At 46.9% G+C, this 24,181-nt stretch overlaps 1 protein-coding gene across 1 annotated transcript in view; it reads left to right on the top strand.

Moving 5' to 3' along the window:
* ANXA13 (annexin A13) overlaps positions 1-23,048 on the top strand; it is a 49,754-nt gene extending 26,706 nt beyond the window's left edge. The window contains exons 7-14 of the mRNA XM_088844578.1: positions 2,677-2,847; positions 7,414-7,447; positions 7,550-7,629; positions 9,238-9,306; positions 9,718-9,819; positions 14,359-14,434; positions 18,596-18,708; positions 22,636-23,048. Coding sequence (XP_088700704.1) covers positions 2,677-2,847; positions 7,414-7,447; positions 7,550-7,629; positions 9,238-9,306; positions 9,718-9,819; positions 14,359-14,434; positions 18,596-18,708; positions 22,636-22,755 — 765 coding nt within the window. The 3' untranslated portion in view covers positions 22,756-23,048. The remainder of the gene's footprint in view (positions 1-2,676; positions 2,848-7,413; positions 7,448-7,549; positions 7,630-9,237; positions 9,307-9,717; positions 9,820-14,358; positions 14,435-18,595; positions 18,709-22,635) is intronic.
* Positions 23,049-24,181: the final 1,133 nt, after the last annotated feature.

The raw sequence follows: 24,181 nt of genomic DNA, 5'->3' as shown, positions 1-24,181 counted from the left end.
ACTTCTGGAGAACCCATTGCCATAAGAGGAGGAGCAGTTTATGTCTACATTAAGTGATCCAGACAGCTGTGCCTTTGTAGTTCTTCCTGCTTCTCTCCTCACAATGAGGCTTGTCAATGTCATTCATTGATGACACTGATGAAGACAAGTGAAACTTCAGTGTAGCTGCTTAAATTGAATTGATGACATTGAGCTGTCGTCCCGGTCAGTGTGCCTGACTGTAGCAGCCCCTCACGCACTGCGTCTACTTCTATCCTGCCAGTACGGAAAGTCAGACACAGCCTTCTTAAGCTTTGGTGTAAAATGAGAGTGTGTGTGCGCGCTAAGTCGTATCTGACTCTTTGCAACCCAACAGACTAGCCCATGAGGCTACTCTGGCCATGGGACTTTTCATCAAGAACACTGGAGTGGGTTGCCATTTCCTCCTCCAGAGGATCTTCCTGACCCAAGGACTGAACCTGTGTCTAATGTATCTCCTGCATTGGCAGGAGTATTTTTGATCACTGCACCACTTAGGAAGCAGTAAAATAAAAACAAACGGCTTCAATCATTTTTTTTTTTTACTTTCCAGTTCTCAGCTGTGTATCAGACAGCCGAGACCGCCAAAGAGGTGATTGAGAATCACGTCACAAAGCAAGAAGACACCTCTTGTCGCCGTCATTGTTCAGCTGCTCAGTCGTGTCCAACTGTTTTGCAGCCCCATGGACTGTAGTCTGCGAGGCTCTTCTGTCCATGCGGTTTCTCCAGGCAAGAATACTGGAGACGGTTGCCATTTCCTCCTCCAGGGCATCTTCCTGACCCAGGGATTGAATCAGCATCTCCTGCATCAGTAGGCAGATTCTTTATCACTGAGCCACCAAGGAAGCCCTAGAAGACATTAGAGACAAACAAGTCTAAATCCTCAAGTCGACTGAGCTCCAAAGAGAATAAGCATCCCAAGGTGACACAGCTGGTTAGCAGGAAACCAGGGTTAGAGCCAAGGTATCCTGAGCTGGCTTCTATGTCCAAATAGAATGTAAACACACAGGGGTTTGTTTTCATGCTTGTGGCTTCTAAGAGCAGGCAGCTGGAATCTCTCTTCTCTGCAGTTCTATATAATGCCCATCTGACTTGGAAAAAGATTTCCAGTCTTTGGGTGGATCTACACTAAAGCACTGACCAGAGGCCGGTCTTCACAAGGTCAGGGTTAGATGCAGCAATGGCCATGGGATGAAGCTAGTAATATTAATATCACAACCCACTGTTGAGGCAGCAGATCCCAGGGCCTTGGATAAAAATCTTCTGGGTTTTTCTCCCAGATCTGGAACTCAAAGGTTCATTTGAGGAATAGTTGATTTGCCTTCTCTCTGAAAGTTTCATCAACATAGAATAACAATAACAGCAGCAATAATAATCACTTACTGAACATCGAAAATGTGCCAGGCACTGTGTTCAGTGTCTACAAGGACTGTCTCATTTAATTCTCCCAACAATCCTAGGAAGTAAGTCTTACTATTCTCCGCATTATTCAAAGAAGGAAACCGAGAAATGATGAAATTAAGTGCATTTCCAAGGTCACAGAACTCCGTGACTGTGTTGTTAGCCATCATGCGTGGAGCTGAGCAGCCAGGCCCACTCCGTGCTGTAGCTTGGTCTATTGGCTTCCAGTCCGACCCACATGGAGCTGTCTCTATGCATGAAAGTCCTGCTCTGAGGTCCTTCATTTCCATTGGGATATCGAAAGCTCTAGCTGGACCGAATGTTCATTTTTGACCCTTTCCTCATTAAACCATCTAGGCAGAGGGAGGCAGGTAGGAGCAGGCAGTCTACTCATGATTAGAGGGGGCTTGCCAAAAACAGGATGCCAGGGAGAATAGCATGAACTTCCCTTCCCCTACTTGAGTTCTTTCTCACATGTGTCCCTTTTAGGATTTAACAAAACACCAAAGTGGCTGTACATGGAGCTTGCCCAGGACAGTCTCCCTTTATTCCTGTGTCCCTCTGTGAGAACAGGGGACAATTGTTAGTAGTGCTCCCTTTCACTCTCAGGGCATCCCTGGGGGCTCAGCTGGTGAACCCATCTGTCATCAGGAGACACAAGAGATACAGGTTCAATCCCTGGGTCTGGAAGATTCCCTGGAGAAGGAAATAGCAACCTACTCTAGTATTCTTGCATGGAAAATTCCATGGATAGAGGGACCTGGTGGGCACAGTCCATGGGGTCGCAAAGAGTTGAACACAACTGAGCATGCATGCGCTTTCACACTCAAAAGCACCCCTATCTGGCCAATGAATGAGCCATTCTCCTGGAGAGGACAAACCTGTGTTAGTCCTCTCTAGCCAAGTGTTTGTAGATGATTCCTTTATCTTACTGAGGTTCAGTCCACGGGGATAAAGCAATAAATACCCCTCCTCTTCAGGCTGTCTTGAGGATCAGTGAGAAAGCTCTCTGAACCCTACACTGTTCTGCAAATGCTTGTCATTGTGATTCATCTTCAGTGTCCCCAGCAGATGGATGGGCAGTAGGGTGACCGCTGTCCTCCAGAGAAGGTCACTCACCCCTGTAGAGCTCCTCTCTAGAGCGTGCCCTGGGCGTCCACGGCAAGTGTCCAGTCTCCCCTGGGACCGTGCCGTGCGGAAAGCAGACACCTGTCCCTCAGGCCATTCTCAGTCAGGACTCCTACCATCTTCCCACAGGACCTGGAGGAGGTGCTCAAGAGTGAACTGAGTGGAAACTTTGAGAAGACAGCCTTGGCCCTTCTGGATCGCCCCGATGAGTATGCTGCCCGACAGCTGCAGAAGGCAATGAAGGGCCTGGGCACGAATGAGGCGGTACTCATCGAGGTCCTGTGCACAAGAACCAATAAGGTGAGTACCAGCCGAGCCCCTGAGGGAGTGTCCACATGCCCCTCAGAGAGGGTTACAGCAGCCAGAAGGGAAAGTCCTCCTAGCCCCCCACCCTTGTGGCGAGCAAGTGTCTGGGCAAGCAATGTGCCCGTTTGGTTCACACTGGAGAGACGCCTCTTCCAATCCTCTGATGGTCAGTTTTGGTGTTACTGCCCCTGGCTTGATAGAGCCTTCCAGAAGAGCTGTGTCAATCCAGCTTTATTTTTCTAGAGAGACACATAGTTTCATACGTGGGACACGAGTCCTACTTTACCTGCCCAGCCTGACTTTGCAGGTCTCCTAGCACCAATACTGCAATTAGCAATCCAAGTGTGGATTCAGGGAGCAAAGGAACAAGGCAGGGGGGTTGGAATGCCAAGGGGATCCCAGGAAGCAGCTTGGGCTGCCACCACCTCCCCAGAGGTTTCCATGTCCTTCTGTTAGCAGCCCTCTCCCCTCGTCCCTTGGGTACATGCCATCACGTCAGGAGCTAAAAAGGACATTTGTGAAGGCCCATTCATCTTTGGTTCCAGAACCCATAGGGGCCTTGTGTTTGTGTTAGTTGCTCAGTCATGTCTGACTCTTTGCAACCCCATGGACTGTAGCCTGCCAGTCTCCTCTGTCCATGGAATTCTCCAGGAAAGAATACTGGAGTGGTTTGCCCTTCCCTTCTCCAAGGGATCTTCCTGACCCAGGGATCAAATCCGGCTGTCCTGCATTGCAGGCAGATTCTCTACCATCTGAGCCACCAGGGAAGCCCAGGGACCATGGACTTCATCAAGAGTAAAGAGGGTCCCAGGTCATTCTTTGGAAATGTCCTCTTCTTCTGCAACATCCATCATGTAGAGTGGGGAGGTCCAGCAAGGAAAGTGACAAGAAAACCTAACATTTTTGACTCCTCCAGGGAGGAAACAGAAACAGCACCTGGAGCAGACAGCGAGGAAAACCACCCCAGCGCTCTGATGCTGCTGGGCTATTAATACTTAGGCCCCAAATGCCAATGACCCAGGCTCATTCCTTCTGCTCAGCCTGTGCTGTCCAGCCCATTACCTGAGGCACCACCAGAGTCCAGGCTACAGGAGTAAACCCCTTTCCTGAACATCCCTGGACTCCTCTTCTTCCCACAGATAATAAAACCCCTCTATTTGGGGTTAGGGTGGTGGTTTAGAGGAGAGTTAGAACAGGTGGATGGCATTGGTTCTGTCCAGTAACCACACAACTCTCCTTACTCAGTATCCCCATCCTTTCCAGAAGCACCAAAGTGCCAGTGACCAGGCACTGACCAGTATCTGGGCAGCCTCCCTTGGCCAGAAGGTTAATTTGGTCATTCTTTTTGTAATCACATGTGTCCCCATGTGGTTCACCCTCAACCTAGTTTCTTTTGGGGCCTGGTCTCGAACAATGAGCAAGACTCTTTTTTTCCCAATCAAATAGATCTGCCAGTAAAAAGGAGAAAAGCAGGGAGAGAGCAGGCGGCAGGTTCAGGCAGATCCTGGTAGTGGATTGGAAGGAGGAGAAAGGGGAGGGGCTGCAGAGTCACAGGTGTTCAGCCCCCTCCTCCTCCCGCCCTTCCCGCCCACCACAGCAACGCCGCCTGGCTCCTCACCTTCCATCAGCCCCACGCCCTTCCCCCCATCGCTGCCTCATGACTTTCATTTTAAACAGTTTGTGGGAGACTCTGTGGGGAGACACTGGCTCTTATATGCTGCTGGTTCAAGTGAAAACTGAGGAAGCTCCCAAGTGGCCCCCTCGGGACAAGCCATTGAAATATACAGCCATACACGGCGTTACGCACTTCACTTTATTGCATTTTTACAAACTGAGTCTGTGCAGCAATGCTTCTTGGAGCAAGTCTATCAGCATAATTTTTCCAGCAGCGTTTGCTCACTTCTTGTCTCTGTGTCCTATTTTGGCAATTCTCACAATATTTCAAACCCTCCCCTGGCAGAAAGATGATGACTCGCTGAAGGTTCAGATGATGGCTAGCATTTTTTAGGAATCAAGTATTTTTAAATTAAGGTATGTGCATTGTTTTTTTAGACACTATTGAACACTTAATAGACCACAGTAGAGTGTCAGCATAACTTTTTTCTTTTTATTTTTTTAACTTTTTATTTTATATTGGATTATCACTGATTATATTATATGCCAAAGCCTTTGTGTGGATCACAATAAACTGGAAAATTCTGAAAGAGGTGGGAATACCAGACCACCTGACCTGCCTCTTGAGAAACCTGTATGCAGGTCAGGAAGCAACAATCAGAACTGTACATGAAACAACAAAATGGTTCCAAATAGGAAAAGGAGTACATCAAGGTTGTATATTGTCACCCTGCTTATTTAACTTCTATGCAGAGTACATCATGAGGAACACTGGGCTGGAAGAAGCACAAGCTGGAATCAAGATTGTTGGGAGAAATATCAGTAATCTCAGATATGCAGACGACACTACCCTTATGGCAGAAAGTGAAGAGGAACTGGCTTGAAGCTCAACATTCAGAAAACGAAGATCATGGCATCTGGTCCCATCACTTCATGGGAAATAGATGGGGTAACAGTGGAAACAGTGTCAGACTTTATTTTTTGGGGCTCCAAAATCACTGTGGATGCTGATTGCAGTTATGAAATTAAAAGACGCTTACTCCTTGGAAGGAAAGTTATGACGAATCTAGATAGCATATTAAAAAGCAGAGACATTACTTTGCCAACAAAGGTCCATCTAGTCAAGGCTATGGTTTTTGCCGTGGTCATGTATGGATGTGAGAGTTGGACTGTGAAGAAAGCTGATCGCCAAAGAATTGATGCTTTTGAACTGTGGTGCTGGAGAAGACTCTTGAGAGTCCCTTGGACTGCAAGGAGATCCAACCAGTCCATTCTAGAGGAGATCAATCCTGGGTGTTCATTGGAAGGACTGATGCTAAAGCTGAAACTCCAGTACTTTGGCCACCTCATGTGACGAGTTGACTCGCTGGAAAAGACTCTGATGCTGGGAAGGATTGGGGGCAGGAGGAGAAGGGGACGACAGAGAATGAGATGGCTGGATGGCATCACCGACTTGATGGACATAGTTTGAGTGAACTCCGGGAATTGGTGATAGACAGGGAGGCCTGGCGTGCTGTGATTCATGGGGTCGCAAAGAGTCGGACACGACTGAGCAACTGAACTGAACTGATAGCTGATTAACAGTGTTGTGATAGTTTCAGGTGGACAGCAAAAGGACTCAACTGTACATATACATCAATGTAACCTTTGTATGGAGAAGGAAATGGCAACCCACTCCAGTGTTCTTGCCTGGAGAATCCCAGGGAAGGGGGAGCCTGGTGGGCTTCCGGCTATGGGGTCACACAGAGTCGGACACGATTGAAGTGACTTAGCAGTAGCAGCAACCTTTGTATGTACATGTAATTCAATTTATTATGACACTCGCTTTATCAGGGTGGCATGTGCCTGTAAGGTAGTCCTTCCCAGCACACACCCTAGAGAGAGACTTGCACTGCAGCACATAGTAAATTGTTGACTGACTGCAGCCTTGTTTGAAGTAGAGAAAAATTGGAAACAGCCTAAATGTCCATCAGTTAGAGGCTGGCTAAATAAGCTGGGGCTTACTGTAGGATGGAACATTTTGTCTCCGTTTAAAAAAAAAAAATAGCTAGGTGACGAATTGTGCGTAAGTGTAGCTGGACCTTAAAGACCTATTTACTGAGTGAAAAAAATAAGTTGAACAAATATATACAGTATTCCAGTTTTCAAACATATACACAAAACAATTCTATGTATTTTCAGTAGCACAAACATATATGTACAAATGCAAAGGGAAAATATGCACAGAATTTCTAAAACTGGCTCCCTCGGGGGGAGGATGGGGAGTGAGATGGAGCAAGAAGGCAGTGAATGAGTATGTTAGCTTAGGGATTTCCCTGGTGGTCCAGTGGTTAAGATTGCCTTCCAGTGTAGGGTGTGTAGGTTTGATCCCTGGGTGGGGAGCTAAGATCTTCACAGCCAAGAAACCAAAACAGAAAACAGAAAAAGTACTGTAACAAATTCAGTAATGACTTTAAAAATGATCCACATCAAGGAATCTTCAAAAAATAAATTAGCTTAGCTGCAATGCTGCAATGCTTTTACTTCTAACTAAGGATGTTTATGTGTGTGTGTTAGTCGCTCAGTCGTGTCCGACTCTTTGTGACCCCATGGACTGTGACCCAACAGCTCCTCTGTCCGTGGGATTTCCCAGGCAAGAATACTGCAGTAGGTAGCCATTCCCTTCTCCAGGGGATCTTCCCGATTCGGAGATGGAACTCTCCCACGCGGCAGGCAGATCCTTTACCCCCTGAAGCACCAGGGAAACCCCTTATCCCCACACAGCCAGGGATTTGCTGACTTGCTCTAGGCTTGGACCTTGACCTGTAGGGACTGCCCCTTTCGAGGAAGTCATGAAGGCATCCTATGTCCAGAAACAGGCTCTGCCTCTTACCTTGGCTGGTCTCTGGCCATCTTATCAATAAACCCCACCTTGAAGTATTGATTTTTCTTTATTATCTTTCCTAGGAAATCATTGCCATTAAAGAGGCCTACCAAAGGTGTAAGTGACCTTTTGTTCTGACTTTAGATAAAGAATGCTTCTTGCAAACTACCTCTGGGAAACTAAATCTGCTTCCTCTCCTCCTTTCTTCTTCCGCTAAAGTGTTTGACAAGAGCCTTGAATCAGATGTCAAAGGTGATACAAGTGGAAGCCTAAAAAGAATTCTGGTCTCCCTGCTACAGGTAAGAGTAAAGAGGTCTCACCTGCTTTATGATCTTGAGAAATAGCCCTTGGCAACATGCTACCATGATGTAAAAGGCAATGTAAATAATAAACATTTCCTTCTCTTATTAAATTGCTACTGAGGAACCACCAACCTGTCTTCTGTCCATCTAGCTCTTCTGAAATTATTCAGTGGAGATTTACCCCCTTGTGACAATCTGCCTTGTCATTTGCAGTCTATAATCCCTTTCTGTTAGTGAGTCATCTCATTAAGCATTGCCATCTCACTTTGCCAGTGAGGAACCTCTAGGTGTATACACAGCAAGATACAGGCCGGGAGCAAGAGCCAACTCATCTGACCCCAAATAGGGTCTTTTTCATGATACAACTAACTTCCAGGATTCACCCTGAGTCTAGGCCCGTAGGAACCGCTTGGCCAGGAAAGCAGGGTTTTCAGAACTGGCCCTGTGAGGAAGCAGCCCCTGGGCCTCCAGCCAGATGGCATCTGCCCTCTCATTGACACACCCGTCTTTCTGAGCTTTGTGTGTTTCCTCTGATTACTTCCCATGTGGAGAGACTGACAGCAGAGAATACATAGAGTAAGCTTGAGCTATAGCAGGAAGACTCTATGAATGTTCTCCTGCTGCATAACAAATTGCTGCAGACTTAGCAACAACACAGATCTATGATCTAGCAGCTTCCATGGGCCAGGGCTCCTGTTACAGGTTAGTTGAGTCCTTGGCTCAGGGTCTCAATAGGCTGGAATCAAGGGCTGCCATCTCCTGTGAGGCCTGGGGTCTTCTCCTAAGCTCACTGGCTGTTGGCAGATTTCAGCTCTCTGTGGCTGTATGACCAATGTTCCTGGTTTCTTGCTAGCTGTCAACTAAAAAGACCCTCAGTTCCTAGAGGCTACCCACAGTCCCCTGTCATGTGGCCCCAGAGAGAGTTCAGAGCATGGCTATATGGTTTCTTCCAGACCGGTGTGAGCTCACCTCTCTGACTTCTTCCATCTCTGCCCTCTCAGAGCTCACCTGATTGGGTCAGACCTACCCAGGGTAGCTGATTAGGGACCTTAATTACATCTGCAAACATCCCTGTTGCCACACAAACATAATGAGATTGCAGGGGTGATGCCTCACCGTGGTTGCAGATCTTGCCCGCACTCAAAGGGAGGAGATTAGGCAAGAGTGTGGGCCATTGGGGTCCTCTTAGAGTTCCACCTGCCACTCAGGGCTTACGTGAGACCTCTGAGACCTACCATGACCAACATCCAGGGTTCTTCAGGATGGGGCCCTGAGACATGCAACTTGATATTTTTGAAGGAAGACGGATAGCTTCCCAACAGACTCATTCTAGGGAACATCATGAGGTTTCTTAGAGGTCGGAGGGGTTTGTGAGTGACCCTGGTTTCTACGAAAAAAAAAGGACAAATGTGTTGTCACAGAAGCTACTCTGTTTATCAATTGTGCCCAAAAGATGGCAGCAAAGAGCAGTGCTGCTACTTTGCCAGGCTGAGTCTAATTTTCAGGCCACGGCTCTGAAATCACCCCTTTTCGAGGACTTTCCCTTTTTTGTTTTCTGTGGTCAAGCAGGAACTCAAGTTAATAACAACGTGTTGATTTTTCTAGGCTAATCGTGATGAAGGAGATAATGTGGACAAAGATCTAGCTGGGCAGGATGCCAAAGAGCTATATGATGTAAGTATGCAGGCGTGCCAGTCTCTGCAAATGGGTTTCCTTTATTTAATACGATTTTCAACAATTATGTCTTTCTTTCATGTGAATTGGAATTACTTGGGGAATAAGTATGATCTTGAAAGTATTTTTCATCTATACTGTCTTCGTGAACCTAAAAGAATTGCTTATTCTATTCTTTAACTCTGGGGTTAACCACCTCAGATCCATTTTGGAGCAAAGGGATGTATAAATAATATAAATAGGTAGGTGAGGTATACTTGTGGGTTAGAAATTGAAAGCACTAGGTTAATCAATTTGGCTTCTCTTCGGCTCATGTTTTATTGTTTCCTGTGAGTGAGGCCTGGTCACAGCTGTGTGTATTTGGTCTTTTCACAAAAGTCATTTTCAAAATGTTTGCACTTGGTTCTCTAGGCAGGGGAAGGCCGCTGGGGCACGGACGAGCTTGCCTTCAATGAACTCCTGGCCAAGAGAAGCCACAAGCAGTTACAAGCCACCTTTCAAGCCTACCAAACTGTAAGTGATCCAGCACTAATGCAAGGAGTTCACACAGTAACAGAGTCTCAAGTTATTTCCAAAAGAAGCCGAGATCTGGGATATGGGACTGAGCGGTGGGAGCAGGGGCGGCGGCTGTCTTTCACAATAGTAGTTCTCAATCACGGATGATCTCACACAGCCTAAGGGATATTTGGGGCTTCCCAGGTGGCACAGAGTTAAAGAATCCTCCTGCCAATGCAGGAGATGCAAGAGACTCAGGTTTGATCCCTGGGTTGGGAAGATTCCCTGGAGGAGGGCACAGCAACACACTCCAATATTCTTGCCTGGAGAATCTCATGGACAGAGGAGCCTGGTGGACTACAGTCCATAGGGTCACAGAGAGTTGGACATGACTGAGCACACACACACCACATGCACACAAAGGATTATTTGATCATGTCTGGAAATATGTCACCACCAGGTGTGTTGGGGGAAGCAGTGCTATTGGCCTCCAGAGGGTCGAGACCAGGGATGCTGATAAACATCTCACAATGAACAGGATAGCTCCCCACAGTAGGCAACCATTCGGCCCCAGGGCAGTGCTGAGGCTGGGAAACCCCACCACCTCCAGGCAGTGGAGGCTAGGACAGCAGGTCAAGTTTAGGAGCAAGGCCCTAGAGTCAGAGGGCCCAGGTTCAAATCCTTTTTACTGTAACAGGTGACCAGACATCTCCATCCTCATTTGTAAAAAGAGACCCTGAATATCATCTTCCCAACTTCATGGGATTATTTTAAGAGTTAAATAAGGTGAATATAAAAGGCTCAGGACAGTATCTGGCTTGTAGTAAGCATACAAATGTTTGCCCTTATTTTTATTTCAATTGACAATTGGCTAAACAGTGCCCGAGACTGATACAATAATACTTCAGAGATAATGTTCCTGAAAAGATGTGTACAAATTGCTTTGATACAATTATTTTTTAATCTGATGATCATTTTAAGCCAATAAGGTGAGTTAGCTATTTCAAGGCACTTAGTAGTTAGTCCTTCCCTGAAAATCAGTCTTTAATTTCAGGAAGGCTTTTGTGGAATATCAGATATTCTTTTGTCTAGTAGTTTTTATTTGTGGAGTGCTTTTAACTACTCAAAGCACCTCTGTGCCCTGTGTCTCATTTCAATTTCACAACCATACTGTAACTCGAATGTAGGCTGAACAGCCATTGTTAGCCACAACTGCCGGACAAGGCAAGTCTGTTATGAGTAAGGAGCCATCTGTAACTTATCAGGACCACACAGCAAGTCAGTAGCAGAAAGTGGATGAGAGCTCCAAGATTCCCCAGCCTGAGCTCCTACCTCGGCTAGAGCTGGCCGCTCCTCACTCAGAACAGCGTTTCCGACGTGTTGCCAGCAGATAAAAAGACAAGAAAGCTTTGGAATTTTATCATTACTGTATATAAGCCTTTAGGGCCCTCTGCTTTCAAATCGTGCCCAGAGTCCTGATCAAAGGCAGCTCACCCTGAACTCCCCTGGCCTTTGGGCCTGGAGCTGAGTAGACTGAGCTGGAAGCCTTCTCCATGACCTAGAGCCTCTTCCCATTAGACAGGGGCCATGAATGGAGTTTCTGGGGTGGTTGTCACTGGGCATCACTATAGAAACACACGTACATGTGTTTGTGTGTGTGTGTGTACACGATTTACTGACGATCAAAGGATGCTCCCTAAGCCAATTGTTCTTAACAGTAACCCTGAATCGGCAGAATCAGTATCACTTGAGAACATGCTTAAAACAAGAATTCTTAATCCCCACCCTGGATCAACTGAATCAGATTCCCTGAGGTTGGGGTCCTACAATCTGTGTTTTAATAAATCTTCTAGATCCTGATGCATGTTAAAGTTTAAGAAGTCTGCTCTAGGCTACTAGCTGTATCACCCTGGGCAAATTACTAAGTGTTCTGTGCCTCAATTTCCCCAACTGTAAAGTAGGGATAATAATGTACCTGCTTCACAGAGTTAGTCAGGATTAAATGAAGAACAGATTTAAAGCATTTAGTGCCTGGCATGGTGCTCAGCTAACATTAGCAGTTAGTAGGAGTCTCCCTGTGTGAAACAACAGCATCAAAAAACAGCTGAAACTCAAATGGAAAATAAGATAATCTACTGATCTGAGGATTCTTTACATGAAACCAGCTTTAAAATGCTATTAATACCTATTCATCTATTCCAAAAACCTTGCTGGAACATCATTCATCTTGATCTTTATCACTTATTTTGAGGGTTTACCATGACCATGATCTTGGGAATCTGGCTCCATAAATTTTCTCACAGTCTCTGGCAAAAAGCACTAAGAGGCTAGAGTCAGATCATTGAAGTCTATTATGTGACATAGGTTGTGCTGGCATAGAGTTGAATTTTAATTTTTGGCACAAAAACTTTGCCCTTGATTTGTCCTCTAAACTTGAATCTTAACTGCTGATACTTTCAGAAACCCCTGCCCAAACAACAAAGCTTCCCAACTGTGCTGCATTGTGAAAAGTTATTACTCTTCACAAGTCTACCAAACACGAGAGGCTTATAGAGTTATGACGTTCCCAAACAGGGCTCAGTATAAATTGTAGGTACACATACCCTAAGCCCCAGGTCACTTCCTCCCCACCGCACCCCTCATCACTCCTCCCCTCCCCTCCCCTCACAAAGTTTTTCTAAGCCCATTCCAGAGCCTTTAGCCCTTTAACTTTTATAACTAAAACCAGAGTGCCTATGGTTCTGCTGTGGGCATGTGGTCAGTCAGGGGCACCGGTTTTAAAAGAAAGAAATGTCTCCCCTATTCTTCTAATAATCTCTCCACAGACAATGCTACCTGGTAAACTAGAAGCCTTTGAGGCTTGTCTGGAATCCACCCTGGCAATGTGTTTTTGTACTGAGATTTTGTCCAAAGAGCCCCCCCTAAGAATTAAGCGTTCCAGGGGGAAGCATGCCATTTGCAAAGGGGAGTCCTAGCACCTTGGGCCAGTGGATTGTTTTCCATTTGTGTTCAGTGGAGCCTCTGGAGGTGCCTTGGGAGCTATCAGGAGGGGATAGGGTCAAGAGACAGGCAGAGAAGAAAGGACAATGCCATCTCCCTGTAGCTCATAACTAGTGCCCCCCTGGAGATGGGCAGCGATGAGACTCTGAGAGGAGGGGAGCCTGGCGTCTAGGGCTGGGGTCAGGAACCCCTCTCCCGCCTCCCTGGAAAAGCTCTGCTTTCCTGCTTTTATCTGTCGTGTAGACTGAATTGCTATAGAAAATTTAACAATACGGTTCTAGCTCAGTATTAACAGTAAAAACAGAAAGTGGTTTAGTGTGAGGCCTCTTTAAGTAAACACAGACCTATGTGAATACAAGCTCCTTTTGTAACACGGCCTCCGTCTTCAGAACAAGAACCCTGTTCACAGGCAAGGGAGAGCAGTTTCTTCTGAAATACGAGCTCCCACGCCCAACCCTCGACTGAGGACGGCTAAGAAAGGGACAGGGCTGAAAGCCCCCAGCCCAACTCCCATCTCATCTAGGTCCATTCCACACCGGACCTCTAGACGGGCCAACTGTGATGAGGAGATCAAACAACGGGTTTCATTAAATTCAGACCCTCCTCCCCCTGCATGCATCATGCTCCCACCACAGAGAATATGTTGTTTACCAGGATTTTCAGAATAAACTCCCCTGGTGTGTCCTCAAAGGCCCCACTCACAGTTGTGTCATATCCTCAAAAGATAATTTCTAAGAAAGAAGTTTCAGTATTTCTAATGCTTAACTGCATTTCCCAAACCTGAAGTTTCTCCTTTCTCTTTATATGCCTGCCCTGAGCTTGGCCCAGGCGGTACTTGTGCTAAGTGTGGTCACAATTTACTCTAAACTTCAGCTTCTATAAATATTTGGAAGGAAACCTAACGTGTAATGCCACGCAGAATGATAGGCGAGCTGGGGGTGAATGTAAGATCATTCGGAGTCTCCCCAGAGGGAAGGAAATTGGCATTTGACGTGGTCAGGCCCCCTGCACATCCCCCAGCCTGCTCCTAGCCCATGTAACCCCATCGTATCAGAAACATTAGAGCAAGTCCTTGCAGTGAACTTCGCGGCCACTACAGACTATGTCGCCCAGACTGTAGCCGCCCGAGCCCCCAGTCTCAGTTTACAACGGAGGAGATGATTGTAACCACAGCCTCCTGAAAAACTGGAAATGGAAAGAATTTTTATAAACACAGAGGAAACTCAAGGACTGTAGAAACACAAAGAATGTTGTTTCGGTATTCATTTGTTGTTCTCCCGCTCCCTGATTCTTACAGAAGAGGAAACTGAGGCCAAGGGGGTGGTCCTGCCTGGGGTCACGTCCATTAGGGGTCAAATCTCCCTTGGCCCTGAGAGTCCCCACTCGAATGGGTGGGGGTACCACCCCCAGCCCTGCAAGGGATGAGGCCAGGTGGGAGTTTCAAAGTTTCCTTGGTCCTTGCATGACTAAATCTGGATGAGTCTTTTTGTGGAGGAATAAGCCTCCACCACGGCCAAGAGCAAAAGCTGGACTAACAGCTAGACTTTCTTTCCCCAGCTCATCGGCAAAGACATCGAAGAGGCCATCGAGGCAGAAACATCGGGCGATCTGCAGAAGGCCTACTTAACGCTTGGTAAGTAAAGCCAGGAAAGCCCCTGACTTCAGCCAGGCACCCTGGAACCAGACTCAGAGATAGAGGTTTGTATGCAGGAAGACTTCAGGTAATAGTCTGGGAACCACAACACATCTAAGCAGCCTTGGGAAGGGAGAGAATGGGTGTGATGCAGCTGCAACAGGAGCTTTTCCGGTCCCCAGGAAGCCCTGAAGTCGGGATGGCCTTCGCACTCCTCATCAAGCAGCTGGCTGGCTGCACCCATGGGCCATGTGCAACCTTGGGGAAGCCAACTCCCTCCTTTGACTCCTAATGAGTATGACCCAGTCACTCCCTCCCTCCTGAGAAGTGACTCATCTGTGAGCAGCCAGCATATCACTTTGCCTGAGTGCCATGGTCCTGAAGACAGAAGCTTTGGGACGTATCACAGCATCCACTGCAGTCCCACTAAGATTGTGGGTCCCCAGCAGCAACCATCAACAGCCTGGGGCCATTGTCTAGTCTCAGGGCAGCATGGGTTCACAGACACACCCTCGAAAGCACTCAGGTTCTGATCCATGAGCAAGTTTTCGCAGGTGCCTGATGGCTCGAGGGTGACCTTTTCCATTTGTTTCCCTTCAGCACTGGAATGAGTGAGGTCTGTTTAGAAAGCAAGGAGGAGGAGACCAGATCAAGGCCATGCCAAGCAAACGCCAGGCCCTTTCCAGGCGTTGCCCATAAGGCAGGAAATAGCAGAGAGGTGGGTACTGGGTTGTGACTGGCAGGCTCCTTTCTCATTTTTGCAAGTCCTAGAAGGAAGGCATTGTCCATTGTCCACACTCCGGTGGTGCGGAGGCCAGGGCAGCATCCCAAATGGCACAAGAAATGGAGAGAATATCCCCAGAAGAAGAGGAAGAACCAAAAAAGCAGCCCCTGGAAGCTAAAAAATGTCCTCTTGCTGCCAAACTCTTTTGTTTTGCCTTTTTTTTTTTTTTTTTTGTGGGACTTTTGGGAGCAATGTCAGCAATTGATAATTTTTTTAATCCATCAACATTTTGCATTCAAACTAGCAGCTCTGCTGTTGTGATCCAATACAGAGGTTTGAGCATCCTTAATGTTGCTCCTGTCCCAAGATGGATACACACAGATGACTGTCCTTAGGGTTTTAAGGATGACTGTCTCAAATAAACAGAGAGATCTACTCATGGCCCATTTACAAGGCTCCAAATCCTTTCTGTACTTGCAGTTGTAACGAATTAGGAAAACACCAGAATTCAGTCAGAAGGTTAATATTAATCCTTATTGATACTAAGTATTAATGGTAATAAAACCATTCAAGTCTGTAACCCCTTAGCACCTGCTTGGGCCAGGGGTTGTGCCAGGCATGAGAATCAGTGGGAAACAGGTCCAGTTCCTCTTCTTAAGAAGCGTCAAGGTCAGGACAAACACACAAATCAACGGACTGAGCTATAGTAAACATAAAATGGGCTTCTCTGATGGCTCAGCAGGTAAAGAATCCACCTGCAAAGCAGGAGACACAGGAGATGTGAGTTTGATCCCAGGGTCAGGAAGATTCCCCTGGAGAAGGAAATGGCAACCCCTTCCAGTATTCTTGCCTGGAAAATCCCGATGGACAGAGGAGCCTGGCAGACTACAGTCCATGGGGTTGCAAAGAGTCAGACATGACTGAGCATGCACCCACAAGCACGAATACACAAAGATAAAAGCAATCAGAGCAAAGCGAGTACAGGGGAAGGAAAGGGCCTGGCCCTACAGTTGGGGGACCATGAAAGGCAGGAGTTAGGTGGACTCCCTTGGTAGTAAATAAAAGTGAGATCAGAAAAGACCTTGAAAATGAACCACGAAGAGAGTGGAACATGATTCCATAACTAAATTCTCTAGACACTTCCCCACCCTGCTCCTACCTAACTTGTAAAGATGCCAGTATGAAGCTAAAATTGAGGAGGAGGTGTTTATGAGACCAAATGGTTCTCACTGCTCACAGTCTCTGGAACAGCGGTTCTCAAAGTGGGGTCTGACGACCCCCTGCATCAGGACCACCTGGGGGAAGGGGATGTGAAAATGCAGTTTCTGAGTCCCAGTCCAGGCCACCCACTCAGAACTTGCAGGAATTCAGCCCAAAGCCACACCTTGACAAGCTCCCCAAGTGGTTGTCTTACTCTCCCTGGAGTTTGAGAATCCCTGCTCTGCATGCCCAGAGGACCAGGGGACACAGCAGAGCATCTGGCTGCCCTGCACCCACAGCCACAAACAGCTTTATTTCCATATCCTCCTGAGCTGTGTGAGCATGCATGTTAAGTCACTTCAGTCTTGTTTGACTCTGTGTGACCCTATGGACTATAGCCCACCAGGCTCCTCTGTCCATGGGATTCTCCAGGCAAGAATACTGGAGCGGGTTGCCATGTACTTCTCTGGGGAATCTTCCTGATCTAGGGATCAACCTGCAGGGATGACTCCTGCTTTGCAGGTGGGTTCTTTACCACTGAGCCATCTGGGAAATCCTTCCAAGCTAGCCCCATCCAAACTTTTGGGGCCTTCCTGCAGCTGTGACCAGCAGAGCTTGTTCACCAGGCTTAGCCTGTGTACAGCAGTAAAGTTGAGAATTTTCTCTCCAAAATATCAGGAAGAAGGAATTCAAGGGAGAAGTCACCCCTAGTGTAGGCTCAGAACACAGTGACATCAGGCAGATGATTATTTCAACATCGATTAGTACAAATGCATGGCAGAGGGTCCTCAGGAAAATCTTGTGAGGTCACCGGCTCAGAATGCCTGGGACGGGGTGCCACAGTGAGTCTCAGATACGCTGCTCCTCAAAGTGCCAGGTTCACCCCCAAAACCACCACCAGTTCAGCAGTTTGTGGATTCAGACACCTGGGTCTGGGCTTCTCCACTGACACTCTGGTGACTACCACATAATCTATAAAATAAGGAGACAGACCCCAAAACTAGACTCTGCTTCCCTAGTTCTGTTCCTCCCTCTGGCTTGTAAGTATGAATCATATTGGCAATTACCTAGAAAACAAGAGTTCTCATTACAGGACATGGTAAGGATGTGCATTCCACACTTATGCTGAATTTATTACTTATTACATACCCCTAACATCAAAAATGTTCATTTTCTAGGCAAAACATCAACAACATAAACAGAAAGGAGTTCATTTCCCCCAGTGTTAGACCCCTATGAACCTGGGAGGAGGGGGAACAAACCAAGATTTATCCCCAGGAGCAGAGGTGCACCCCATCCCCTGATGGGTGAAGAGAGACCATACTTTGTTAATTTGTGGACTAGCTCATACTTCATTCATTTCTGACTGGGGCAGGGCTGGAAAAGAGCAATTAGCAGCATCCCAGGAAGATGCTGTGTAGACAGGGCCAAACATTTCATCAAGCCTGCATCCCAGACCACACACGGTGAAGGGTGTGGGGACTTCGGAGAAGATTCGGAGATGAAGCTCACACCATCACTAAAACCCAGTGATGAAAAACGAAGGGAAGGAAGTTTGCTTAGCACGGCAGGCAGGAGGGTCACAGTGCAACTGAGCCAGACTTCAAGATTACCAAGTTTTATTATAGAGAGGTTGCCGGCCAGTCTGTGTTCCCCCTTGGGGGCTTCCCTGGTGGCTCAATTGGTAAAAAATCCACCTGCAATGCAGGAGACCCGAGCTTGATCCCTGGGTCAGGAAGATCCCCTGGAGAAGGGAATGGCAACCCTCTCTGGTATTCTTGCCTGGAAAATTCCACAGACATAGGAACTTGGCAGGCTACAGTCCATGGTGTCACAAGAGTCGGACATGACTTAGAGACTAAACCACCACTGTGTTTCCCCTCCAGACCTGACTCTGGCATCAGAGATTTCTCTTAAAGATGAGTAGGCATTTCTGCTGTTGAGAATCGTGAACGTTGCAGGGAGAGCCTGAGGGTACCCACAACGCTCCTCCTCCTCCCCAGGGTCCTCAGGGAATAGGAGAGTTCTTATGTGTCTGAAGGGGACTTGTTTGAAGTCAGGTGCCCTGACCTCAGGGGAATCTTCCAGACCCTTTATCAACAGTGTGAAGTCTGCTCCTTTCAAAGGTCATGATTCCATCTGCTCCAAGGGAAGCCAGCTCTGTTCCTCCCCAGCGTCTCTCTCTTATTGAACAAAACGCGACCTCTTCATGCTCTCCTTCCCTTTGTCCTGTCCAGTGAGGAGCGCCCGGGACCTCCAGGGCTACTTTGCTGACCGTCTGTACAAGTCCATGAAGGGCGCGGGCACTGACGAGGAGACCCTCATTGACATCATCGTGACCCGGGCTGAGGTAAGACGCATTTGGCTCCACCGTCTTGTTTTACCACCATGATGTCATCAACAGGTCACTTTTATTAAGGGTCTATCTACAGAGACAGCCCTTGCTTTCCCAGACTTTGTGGAAGGACATTGTGCTGTGTTCCAGTTGGTTTCTTTTATAAAAATACAATAACAATAGCGGCTTCTATGCCTTTTCTTTCTTCGTCTTTGTTTTCCTGCACTGTGGGGCATGTGAGATCTTAGTTTCTGGACCAGGGATCAAACCCATGCCCCCTGCAGTGGAAGTGCAGAGTCTTGATCACTGGACCACCAGGGAAGTCGGCAGCTTCTATTTCTGCCAGAGAGCTCGGGGTGGTGCCTGGAAGGGACTTGGAGGGGCTGGTCTGGGTAGGCCAGCTCCTTTTTAAGGGCTTCCCTGGTGGCTCAGATGGTAAAGAATCTGCCTGCCATGTAGGAGACCCTGGTTCAACCCCTGGGACAGGAGGATCCCCTGGAGAAGGCAATGCCTACCCACTCCAGTATTCTTGCCTGGAGAATTCCATGGACAGAGGAGTCTGTCGGGCTACAGTCCAGGGGTTGCGAAGGGTTGGACACGACTGAGTGACTAACACTTTCACTTGGCAACAGGTCGCCCAGCAGCAGTGCCTTAGCAAGTCCTTCCCAGACTCCTGAGTTAGGCCTTTATTTCCTTAGACACACCCCCAAAGCACAGTTCTGCACAAAAACCACATCAGTACAAGACAAGTTTCCCCAACCTTTTTAAAAATAGCGATCCCCATACGTTTTAGACATCATTTTTTCCTAATCCTTACTCCCCTCCAAGAAACGTTAACATGGCATACACTGTGTATCTGTTTATGTTCCTTACATATATACGTAGTTACATTTACATTAAAAGATTTGGATTGTTTTTTAAGCCTCTAAGAACCAATTTTGCCCCTTTGGGGAGCATTATCGCCCCCCTCTGAGAATGCCTGAGCACAACAAAGGCCCAGGGAGAGAAATAGCCAAAAAAGCTTGGAAACAACCGTCAAGACTCAGATTCAGAATACAGGGCCACAGAGAGGAGGAATTACAGAAGAGGGGAAGTGGCATTTCATCCACAGCAGAGAGACCTTGGAGGGTGAAGTGGAACTTGAAAACCACTGACATCTTCCCTCAAAAACGTGTTAAATGAGGGGGAAGAGATACCAACCCAAATTCTGGCCCCCGTATTTCTGACAAATAATACTTAACATCTGACACTGTTTTGAAACATAGCAACATGACCGTTCTTTCGTTTTTATTTCTGCTCCTGGAATGTCTCCTCCCTCTCTCCTCCTCCACAATTGGTTCATATTCCCTTTTCTCTCCCAAAGCCCCCGTCCTTTCCTCCCCTCCCTCCCTGCCCCAGTCTCTCTGCCACCCTCTTCACTTTGTTTTGGTCGCTCTGAGTCTCTCTCTTTCCCTAATCTGTCCAGGTCTCCGCCTTCTCTGTCTCCCTGTCTCTTAGTGTCTCAGGCCCAGCCAGAGTCTCCGGAGATCCTAGGACACTCCTAGGAGCAGGTTGGTGACAAAGGCCAGCAAGGATGCTAAAGACCCTAGGGGGTTGGAGCTCTCCGAGTGATCCTCAGGGTGCCGTGTTCACTCTAGCATGCATGGGCTGTGGCGTGTTTATTCCAAAATGCTCTGTCCTAGCTCAGTGCTGACCACAGGCCCTGGGTCATCTCCACATGGGGACCATTCCCTCTGAATGCTCTTCGGGCAAAGACAGTTATATTGGCCAGATCCCCTAGTCCCCCAAAGCTGCCTGATACTAGAACAGAGCCCAGGAGAGCCCCATCCTGTCCCCCTCCCCCAGCCAAGCAGCTTACCAGCCGAGGGAGCAGGGGACACAGGCCACCTGCCTGATCTCTTCCACAGCATCCACTTCCAACAATCCTTCACTCTCCTGCCCTCTCCTGCTCTCACCTTTCTGTCTTCTGTTGGGCCCTCTAATTGGGGTAGGATAAAAAAAGAACCGGACACCTGAGCGATGGTTTGTGGGTCTCTCTAGAAAGCCCTTCCCAGGTGGTACTTGTGGTAAAGAATCTGCCTGCCAGTGAAGGAGGTGCAAGACAGGCAGGTTTGATTCCTGGGTCAGGAGAAACCCCTGGAGAAGGAAAATGGCAGCCCACTCCAGTATTCTTGCCTGCAGAATTCCATGAACAGAGGAGCCTGGCAGGCTACAGTCTATGGAGTCACAAAGAGTCGGACACAACTGAGCGACTGAACAAATACTAGAAAGCAAGATATAGTCTAATTTAAAAATAATAATGATAACAAACAAAAACAAAAAAAAAATCCCTGTTTAAAGAGAGCTCTGTGCTTCTTTTCTGAGACTCTCTGTGCTCTCTCTGGAATTCTATCTTCCACGGCACAGCTATTATCTCCTTTACTGGGTTGTAAGAGTCTTTAGAGCAAAGCAATCTTCTTATCCATGTTTCTTAAGTCCTTTCTCCACCTCCAGCACCTAGGTGGTACCTTTTCAAATTTTTCAATGATCCTTGAACAACACAGATTTGAACAGTGTGGGTGCTCTCATATGCAGATTTTTTTTTCAATAAATAATAGTACCTGTGTTCTCATTTTACAGATCTTTAAATTAACTAAGTGTGAGGAAAAGTTTTCATTTCCTTGTTGTTTTGTCACTAAGTGTTGTCTAACCCTTTTGCGACCCCATGGCCTGTAGCCCGCCAGGCTCCTCTGTCCAGAGGATTTCCCAGGCAAGAACACTGGAGTAGCTTGCCATTTCCTTCTTCAGGGGTGTCTTCCCAACTCAGGGATCGAACCCAGGTCTGCTGCATTGGCAGGCGGATTCTTTACCACTGAGCCACCAGGGAAGCCCTTGTGTTCCATTCAGTTCAGTTCAGTTCAGTCGCTCAGTCGTGTCTGACTCTCTGCGACCCCATGAATCACAGCACGCCAGGCCTCCCTGTCCATCACCAACTCCCGGAGTTCACTCAAACTCATGTCCATCGAGTCGGTGATGCCATCCAGCCATCTCATTCTCTGTCGTCCCCTTCTCCTCCCGCCCCCAACCTTTCCCAGCATCAGAGTCTTTTCCAGCGAGTCAACTCGTCGCATGAGGTGGCCAAAGTATTGCAGTTTCAGCTTTAGCATCAGTCCTTCCAATGAACACCCAGGATCAATCTCCCTTAGAATGGAATGTGTTCCATTAGAGATCACAATATGTAGCATCAAAAGAATTAAGGTTTGAGGCCTGATTCTATTCAAACTGTTTCAGTTTCCTGCCCTTGCATGAGTCATTGATCAATTCTTTCATTTTTGAGGTAGCGATAGCAACACCCAGATTCTAGACTGCCTGGGAGTCCGTGTTCCTAATTCCTGTATTGTCAAGGGTCCGTTGTAGATTCAAAATTAAGTCCTGCAAATTGATGATGATTTGAATTTTGTTGTTTGGCACTAATATCCTTGCTGATCAGGGCATAAGAGCCACACACAAAAAAGCCTTCATTTCAAACTGTGTTGACAATTTTCTTAACTGTATACTAAGAGTCAGCAAAGTGTGGCCTGCAAGTCAAATCAGGCTCACCATTCATTTTTATACAACCCTGTTATCAGAAAGTGATTATTTCAAAGTAACTGTAAAAAAAACCTCAAAGGAAAAATAATATTTTTGTAACACATGAAGTCATGTGAAATTCAAGTTTTAGTGTCCATAAGCCAAGTTGTACTGGAACATACGCAGAGACACACAGACACCTCTGCCACCTTTGGGGAGCTGAACTCAGCTTTCTTTTTCTTAGCTGCAAAATAGGAAGAATAATAACTCCAACTCCAAAGGTTGCTCTGAGGCATAAATGAGCAAGTGAGAATAATGTGCTCAGAACAGTGGCTGTCTGTGTTTATGGTGAAAACACTATAAACGTCCTGTTGGCTATCATCTATCTTACAGGTGGACCTTCAGGGGATAAAAGCCAGATTCCAAGAGAAGTACCAGAAGTCTCTCTCGGACATGGTTTGCTCAGATACTTCTGGGGACTTCCAGAAGCTTCTGGTCGCCCTCTTGCACTGAACCAACCCAGCGCAGCAGGAGCAGAGGAAGGAACCTTTGTTGAAAACCTCTCCCAAACCAGATTTGCAAATATAACTCCAGCATGAAACACCCTCAAGGGTCCTGGTTTATTTCCTTGGCAGCTTAAGCCAAGTGGCCAGGCCAAGCTGCTTAAGTTAAGGGCAGCAACCATGAGACGTTTGATCACCCTGAATGCTGGCTTAGTGAGTACCTGGGCAGCCTCTTAACTTTTCTTGAGGGTAATAACTGAATGCTTTCTAAGCACAAATAAAGTCTGCAGTTGATGAAAAAACTATGCGTTTGTAATAAAACCTTTAGAAGAATATGTCGTACAGGGGTATGGATGTTTTGGGTAAAGAGAGACTAGGTGAAGTATAAGAAAGACAAACGTAAGCAATTCATTCATTTTCCCTCTGTGTACTCAGTTTCAAATCCTCATTGTTAATTAAAGATGTGGATTATGCCTTCATCAGCTGCTTTTTCAAAGACTGGGTTGATTTCATCTTGGCTTTTGTCCTGGAAATATATGACTTGTGAAATTCAAACATATTTGGAAAATGCAAGCAGTTATGTTTATGGATAATCACCAAGGACAGACATCGAGGCCAACAGCAAGGAAACAATGGACTTGTCGATATGAAACCTAATGGAGGGTATAATTCACTGATCTGCTACCTGGTTTAAATGGTTTTTCTTGCTCCTCTAGACAATTGACCCACTTGAGTCTTCTCTCTGATCTTCAAATACAATTAGGCTGGGCACAGTGCCATTAGGATCAAGGTTAATGGTCTGACTCTTAAATGGATTAATTCTTACCAATAGCATCTCTGTTCCAAGATGGTTGCCTCATAGCCACGTGCGGCTCCACATAAAGGGGTCTGTCATGAGAACACGGGCACTTTGGTCTAATTATCATAGTCATCCTTCATTGGATGGTTATTTGTGCCTGGCACTGCTGAGCAGCTTACTTTCATATTTAATCTTCCCAACATCCCTTTAAGGTTAATATTGTTACCCATTTATTAGCTGAAGCAGCTGAGACACTAAACAACCTGGCTAAATTCATTCACAAGTGACAGAACTGAGATTTGCATTCAGAGCTGGTTGAGTCCAGAATCCACACTAGTAACTGCTTTTCTTGGGAAAATAGCACAAAGTACATGAAAATGGGTCTATATTCATTTACCTGCTGAAGCTCCTACTGCTTGCCAATCACTGTTGCTGGGTTCTGGGGACACAAAGATAAAGAGAACACTAACCACACCTTGGGCATTTCATTCCAAGATCACTGGTGTTGACAGATGCCTCAGTATTCACCAGACTCTGTAAGTACATTAATGGTGGTGATGGTTTAGTCACTAAGTCGTGTCTGACTCTGCGACCCCATGGACTATAGCCTACCAGACTCCTCTATCCATGGGATTCC

The sequence above is a fragment of the Moschus berezovskii genome, chromosome 16 (assembly GCF_049115385.1).
Source record: "Moschus berezovskii isolate FMDL1 chromosome 16, NW_MosBer_1.0, whole genome shotgun sequence".
Taxonomy (NCBI): domain Eukaryota; kingdom Metazoa; phylum Chordata; class Mammalia; order Artiodactyla; family Moschidae; genus Moschus; species Moschus berezovskii.
This window is presented reverse-complemented; position numbering and strand designations above follow the sequence as displayed.